Source organism: Penaeus japonicus, unplaced genomic scaffold (genome assembly GCF_977035675.1).
Source record: "Penaeus japonicus unplaced genomic scaffold, GWHDUDI00000001_assembly GWHDUDI00000006, whole genome shotgun sequence".
Taxonomy (NCBI): Eukaryota; Metazoa; Arthropoda; class Malacostraca; order Decapoda; family Penaeidae; genus Penaeus; species Penaeus japonicus.
Window position 1 is genome coordinate 29,562,688 of NW_028234408.1, and position 7,500 is coordinate 29,570,187.

Sequence of the window (7,500 nt, forward strand, 5' to 3'; positions counted from 1 at the left end):
CAGTTTTAGAGGTCTCGTGAGGGCGGCTAATGGGCTGCCGGCACACGATGGGCGGGATGTGACACCGCTCGTGCACTGCACTCCCGTGGCTCGTCCTGCACTCGGCCAAGACCTTGGCAAAGATGATGCGGTGGATGGGAGTAATAGCTAATTTTCCTTGAATTTTCCGAAACAACTTTTCGATTTTACTAAAACTGATTCACTTTGATTTTACTTTATTTTGAAGTATCGTCCGGCATGTCTGTCACCCACTGGTTCGTCAGCGACTTTCTTCTTCTGGCGTTATTCCTTCTCTCATCTCCTCCCCTTTCCTTGTCTCCCCCCCCCTCGCCTCCCCTCCGGACCCCGGCCGGAAACGGGTCTAAATGGCTCTATTCCGATACACTACAATTTGCTCTCGGGAAGGAGGCAAGGAAATCGGGAAAATATTAGGAGACTCGAGTGTTGCTGGCCTGAAGGACCGAATTCGTTGGAAAGGAACATCGCCCTTCAGTCCATCGACACTAGATGTCAAGTTTGAGGTTCCTCCCTGTCGGCGCCTGGGTCCGTCTTGCAGCTCTGGGGATCCACGGAAAGAATGAGAGTCAGTGAGCGAGAGCTAAGGTGAAAATTGCCTTGTGCTTTTGATTCGGCCAGAGCCAAAGGGGGCAAATTACGACGATTAATTACTGGCTATTTATAGATTAATCGCGCCCTATTTATTGCTATTGAGGCGGGGACAATGTGATGTAATTAGGGGCCGCGTCACAGATACTGTGAGGGTGATTATCGCGGGTAATGATATGCCGCCGGCGCTCTCCACCTCCACACCGTCATGTCTCGCTCATTGACACGTGTCATCCACTCACTGCCACCGCCCGCGGATGGCACCGTCTGCGCTTTTTGTCGCACTCGCTCGAAGTGTGCGTCCACTTTGGCAGGAAGAAGGCGCATTCGGCGAGTCGCCTGGCTTAAGGTTCGTTCACTGCTGCCTCCACAGCCGGCTGCGGCAGTGCTGGACGGCAGTGCCAGTGGCGCAGTTTCGCCTCGTGGAGACTCGAAGGATATTCACCGGCAAGGGTGATTTGGCAGAAATTCACCGCAATCGAGCGAGTTTCTCGATTAATGTAGTAAGTCTCGACGTTTCGCAACGCGCCACTGCCAATTATTGCACACCCAGGTTGAGCTGCGGCCTTTTGCTCGTCGCCAAGACGCACGCCAGTCATGCGGAGATGAGCGCCAGTACGGCGTGCAGAGTCCGAAGCCGAGCGCCTGTGCGGGTCGCTGTCACCGCCGGAGTCATCACGGAATCTCATTTGCTAATCGATATGAGATTGAAGTCGGGCATTCAGAGCCAGCCAGCCGCGCGCGCACAAGGACTTGTAATGAACTCTAAATTCGACATAATTATATTTATCAATTCTTTGTGCCGGCACCGGACGCCATTTTCAAGGGTGCTACAAGTGATCGGCCTCAGAGAAAAAACGCTCTCGACTCCCTCCATCTGAGGAACATATTCTGTTAAGGGATTTTCAAACTTAAATCTGGGAATATGTAAGGGTTAAATTCCCTCTGGGATTATAGAGAGAAGTGATCTTTATGAGCGCGTCGCGTCAAGTTCCATAATCGGTGATCCTGTCACATCTGTCCCGCATCTCATTTTGGCCGCATTGTTTCTGGGCTGCAACTTCAAGTGGTTAATTGCAAAGGTTTTTGAAAATAAAGAACACATTGAAAAGAGACGCTAATGGGCGAGTAATGAAAGAGCGAAGGCCGTATCAAAGGAACGTATTATTCTTTAAGTGGACGAGAAGAATGAAGAAATAAGACTTGGAACTCGTTATGAATGTTTGGGATAAAAGACGAGGCGTTATCAAATACCGGCGACACGGCGCGGAAAACGAGGCTCAAAAGGCTCCTCTCTCGGCCGAGTCGACTTTCTACACCATCTTGATATCGGTGCGTCGCCTTTTGTGCTCCGCGGGATCGCATTGTCCCGCGGCTCCGTCTCCCCGATGCCACCAAAGCGCCTTATAATTTCGACGGCTTTACGCTTACCGTTCAAGGTATCGCATCGGCTCTCCCCGACATGGCTCATTGCGGAGACTCGGCTGAACTTCGTTGTTCTGGGGGAGTATATATATATATATATATATATATATATATATATATATATATATATATATATATATATATATATATATTTATATGTGTGTGTGTATATATTTTTTTTTTTTTTTTTTTTGACAAAACAGACTTTATATCCATACTTGTAGAACTTATTTAGTCTTTTAAACATTTGTTCTCTTAAATTAAATCATACTTGTGAGCCGCGTCGTTCAGTCAAGTGGAAGCCCCTGGCTGTGCTGGGCAGCGAGAGAGCGCAGGAGGATAAAAACGCTTCAACCTTATTGGATCATCATTTTTCTCTCGATTCTATTTATATTGGTGTTTTCGAAAAGTCAAGTCAAGAAATAACTTACGCAAGACAATATTCTTTAACTTAAAGCTGCTGTTTCGTCATTCTTGAGAATGTAAAAGTCTTAGATGCCGTTCGCCTCGACGTTTCCTCCTGTGTTCCTTCCTTTGTGTTACCGCAGCTCCTCCGCCCTGCTCCATTTCCCCTCTTTAGCTGATATCTGGTGTCGCATTTCTTCGTTAGTGCATTTTAGTTATTTATTCTTATTTTTTAATTTCTTTTACCCAATTGTCTGAGTTTGGCCAATATTTTTACAAGAAAGTCCGGCGACAATGATTACCCCGGACGGAGCTCTCCCCGCGCCACCGCAGCTGCGGCGTTTGTAAATAAGATATCCCGCTATTCTATATTATGACATGTGGACCGCAACACAACCGCTCGCGCCCTCCGCACCGTCGTGGCCGCTGAGAGTCCTCGTGTTTGGCCAAAGAGAAAATGTGAATCAGTTTAAGTCGGCATCTTTTGAATTTTGACGCCCCATCTTTGAAAGCCCCAAATCTATGGAGTCCGATTGCCCATCCCCCTCGCCCCTACCCCCCTCCGTCACCCAGGTTAGTCCCATTATCGGTCTTACCCTCCTCCTTGCCCATCATCACCTCCGCCCTTATGTTACTGGGACAAAGATGCTCTTTTTGTTTGTCAACGGACCTTGAAAGGACGCCTCTCTGGCAAGCAAAATAGGCACTAGTGTGAAGTTCATGCCGCAACGCCCATGGTGAATACATGGAGCAGATTAACATGTTACTAGAGGCATGGGCGGAGTCACGGGCTTTTATAAAAGGGGGTCACAGCTTTGGTGACTGTGGGAGGGAGTGGGGGGGGGGAGGGAGAGAAACGCACAGGGACGCGGAGAGAGAGAGAAGGATAAGAAAAGAATATCATCATACTCGTACATTTATTAAATAACACGCAGAGCTTTGGCCGTTGTCATTGTATCATCTACCATGGACTTTCCCCGACTTTGTTCAGCGTTCCCAATGACCTGCACCGCGTCATTATGCCCCTCTGCTTCTGTAGCGGGGGGCTGTCAGGAAGCTCTCCACTGACGGCGACGGAACGGAGGTGTAGATTCCACTCGACCTCCGCCCGTCGGTTCTTCATCCTGATTTGCTGATGATTAACCTTATACATTTTCTGCTTTTATTCCAAATTGGGAAAGTTCAGGGATTTGCCGTCTCACCCACCTTCTGCAGTTCTCTGTAAGTCCTGTCAGCTGCCCGAGATTAGTGGCCAATGAACTCGTTATTGTTAAATATCCCCATCGTTATCTTCGAGTTCGATATCTAATTACGACTTTTCTTGATACTTCATCGGGATATTGGTCAGCGTCAATTTCTGGTAAATGTTGATCTCACTACCACTCTCATAATGGCTAAGCTAACGAGGTCTTACCGGTAATGAGCGCCCACCATCGATCATTAACAGGGATTGATAAGAAGCAAATATAAAGGAGACTAAGGCGAAGTTGTTTGCCTTGACGACAGCTATTTTTATTGCAAATAGTCTGAGAGCTTTCAAAGGCACTGAGTTCATATAGTACTGTTGCATGTCTTCATAAAAGATTGGCGTTGGACCCCGTGGCTGTAGCCAGCCCTCCCTATACCTCCCTAGCCCTCCCTAGCCCTCCCTAGCCCTACCCGCTTGATCTCACTTTAACGAGTCAGCAAGGAGTAACTGAGAGGAGCCCCTTGTGGCGAGTCCCTCCCCAGGCCCTGGGAGCGTGAGACATGTGTGTCAGGACTTGTCACCACGAGAGCAGGAAGGCGCACCTCTTTTACCGCCGATTTGAATGGTCTGTCTGCAAGTCTCCTCTGAAATCACAAGCAGATGTATTTAAAGGTGCTTCGTTTATAGCGTTCACATAAAACCTGAACTCGGATCGGTTGTCGAAGGGCAGGGTGAGGGGAAAACACACTATATCCAAGGGTAACTCTGCGTCACATCTGCCCTGCCCCCTAAGAAAACAAGGCCTTCTGCTGGCGGCAATTATAAAGTCGTTAGTTCAATTAATGGCGGATTAATGTGTTTCTACAACTTGTTTTCATCTCAGCTGACGTCACGAGACGGGGAGGAAGGAGCGGGATCACCTTACGAGCTCCCCTACTGTCTCAAGGTGTCTCGCTGGTGACATGTTGTGACTAATTTGATGGAAGTTGGCTTAGTTTTCATAGTTTGTTTGTTTACACTTGCCGCTCTCGCCTTACATCATTATGAACTTCGGCGTGTGTGTGTGTGTGTGTCTGTGTGTGTCTGTGTGTGTGTGCGTGTACGTGTGCGTGTGTGTGCGTGTGCGTGTGCGTGTGCGTGTGTCTGTGTCTGTGTCTGTCTGCCTGTGTCTGCCTGCCTGCCTGCCTGCCTGCCTGCCAACCTGCCTACCTGCCTGCCTGCTTGTCTGCCTGCCTGCCTGTGTGTGTGAGTGAGTGAGTGAGTGAGAGAGAGAGAGAGAGAGAGAGAGAGAGAGAGAGAGAGAGAGAGAGAGAGAGAGAGAGAGAGAGAGAGAGAGAGTGTGTGTGTGTGTGTGTGTGTGTGTGTGTGTGTGTGTGTGTGTGTGTGTGTGTGTGTGTGTGTGTGTGTGTGTGTGTGTGTGTGTGTGTGCAGTCGCAGAGAGCTTTATATTACACTAGGAAGTGTGAAGAAAATTGAGTAGGACGCCGGCATGTGCAGCTGTTTTTTTGCCGTTTTCCTCCTCTCACTTGGCTCTTTTAGGATGGCGTTCATTGTTGTCTTTGTTCCTATTAAACACGGAAAGTAAAAAGTGTAATGCCCTGTATATCATGTCATCATATACAGATACGCGGGTTATCAAATACAATAACAGATTTGATGTCAAATAATATCAAGAGATAGCGAATTATCCTGTATTCGTAATTATAAATGCTCTCTCTCTCTCTTTCTCTTTCTCTTTCTCTTTCTCTTTCTCTTTCTCTTTCTCTTTCTCTCTCTCTCTCTCTCTCTCTCTCTCTCTCTCTCTCTCTCTCTCTCTCTCTCTCTCTCTCTCTCTCTCTCTCCCTCCCCCTCCCTCCTTGCCTTCCGTACCCCACCGTAGTTGTATATTGCACTGCAGATCACCTGCTTCTTTGTGACATATTAATTTGAAATAAACTCAGTGGACATGTCGTCCGTGAGTTCGAAAGACAGATGCACTCAAAGGCCTTTCCTGTTTCAGGTGTGGTTCCAGAACCGCCGCGCCAAGTGGAGGAAGCGCGAGAAGGCGCTGGGCCGCGAGAGCCCCTCCTTCCTGGGCGTCGAGCATCCACTCGGGGGGATGCCCGAGCTGCCCCTCCCCCTCGCGCCACCTCCGCACTCGGTCGCCGCCGCCGCCTCCGCCGCTGACCTCCTGCACCTGCACGCCCTGCACGCCCTCCACCTGCACCCGTTCCTGCACCCGCCTCACGCTGCGGGACTCCACCACAAGGCCGCAGGGCCCCCGCCGCCGCCCCTCCATGCGCTCCTGCACCACTACATGCTTCCTCCAGGGCTGCCGCTCCTGCACCCCGCCACCAGCGCTGCCCAGGGCATCCACGTCCCTCTGCTGGGCACTTCCACGGCCGCCTCCACGAGCCCCGAGGCGTCGCCCGCTAACTCGCCGCCCATCACGACCCTCGCGACGGCCACCGCCACCACCCCGACGGGCGCCCCAGCGTCTCCCCCCATGGGTCTCCCGCTCGACTGCCGCGGCGCCTCTGTGGACCTGCTGCGGCTGAAGGCTCGCCAGCACCAGGCCCTTCTGGAGCGCCTCTCGCCCCCCGCGCCTGGAGTGCATGCCTCCTCCTGAGCGTGTTCCGAGCGCGTCCTCAAGACCTCCTCGTGCCCTTCGGTATTCAAGAGATGTTTAGTCCGTAATGTCCAGTCGTACTCACCCGGGAGGGCCAGTCCCAGGCCGCCTTGACCTCTCAGCTACGAAACACAGCAGCGGAAGGCGTCGGCAAAGCGATGCCGCTAGCTTTTAGTTCGTATCCCGGGTAGCCTTAGGTCGGTGCCCGTTGGACCGGGAGGCTTGTGACCCTGTGCTACCGGTAGGCCGAAGGTTGGTACCCTTGTGATGCCGGTAGCCGGATGGTTGGTACCCCCGGTGTGCGACAGTACCAGTGACGTCACCATGATTCTAGTGTTAAACTTTGTTGTTACTTCAGTCTAGATGGTGGCGCTGTAGTCCGGTAGCGAGCATACAAACTGATTAATTGTTCATGTCATAATCCTGAGCGTGGCGACAATAAGGCGCGGGCGGGTAGGTGGCGGCAGAAGGAAGGGCGCCACGCGACACAGGGCGTCGTTCTGAGTGGCACCCTTAGGGGACTCGAGTGTCTCTTCCGGTTCAGCCAGATGATGGTGGCGGCAAGCTCTTTAATTACCTCTTTATCATCCTATCATTTGGCCTGATCATTTAATTCCTTAAAGAATCGAGTAGCCGAATGGGCGCTGCGTTCGTTTCCCGCTCAAATGGGTATTGGAAATAAGATCGACTTTCCCGTGCCTTCGCTGTTGGCTGGGAGTCTCTTTGCCAATATTCCCTTTCTTTATTGACAAGTATTCAGCCAATCTGGCCAATTTGTCAAGAAATCAAGGAATTTCAACTTTATTGGTAAGCGTCAGGAGGGCCAATTTTGCTCCTGCTAACACTGCAAAATTGCCTCTATTGTCCCAGGGGCTAAAGCTCAAAATAGACCATTTAAACATCCGTTATTGACAATCGTCAGCAAACCAGCTAATTTTCGGGGCTCACGGGACACTGATGCTAATTAATTAAGGCGGTAAGGTCGTAATTGACGTGGCCCGAGTGGCAGAGAATATTAGGGCGGGTTTATTTGCTCGGTCCTCAACAATACACTCACAGCCAAGCCAAGTTTTCCACCGCCAGCTTTTTTTCCTGAATATCTCATACAATTTCTCTTATTTCTCGGTCTTTTTCCCCATTCCTTTACGTTTTTATTTGAAAGGAGAAGAGGGTTAGGATTAATTAATCTTTTCTTTAACAGAAAAGTAATTCATTACAGTGAAATGAAGGACTATTATTTCCTCGTTTCTCGTGCGTGCCAGATTCT

General features: G+C 50.2%; 1 protein-coding gene across 2 annotated transcripts in view; it reads left to right on the forward strand.

Moving 5' to 3' along the window:
- Positions 1-7,500, forward strand: part of LOC122242331 (uncharacterized) — a 22,531-nt gene that overhangs the window by 13,962 nt on the left and 1,069 nt on the right. For both annotated transcript variants that reach the window (XM_042999620.2, XM_042999621.2), the window contains exon 4: positions 5,625-7,500. This exon is cut by the window's right edge and continues 1,069 nt beyond it. In XM_042999620.2, the coding sequence (XP_042855554.2) occupies positions 5,625-6,233 (609 nt within the window). In that variant the 3' untranslated portion in view covers positions 6,234-7,500. The remainder of the gene's footprint in view (positions 1-5,624) is intronic.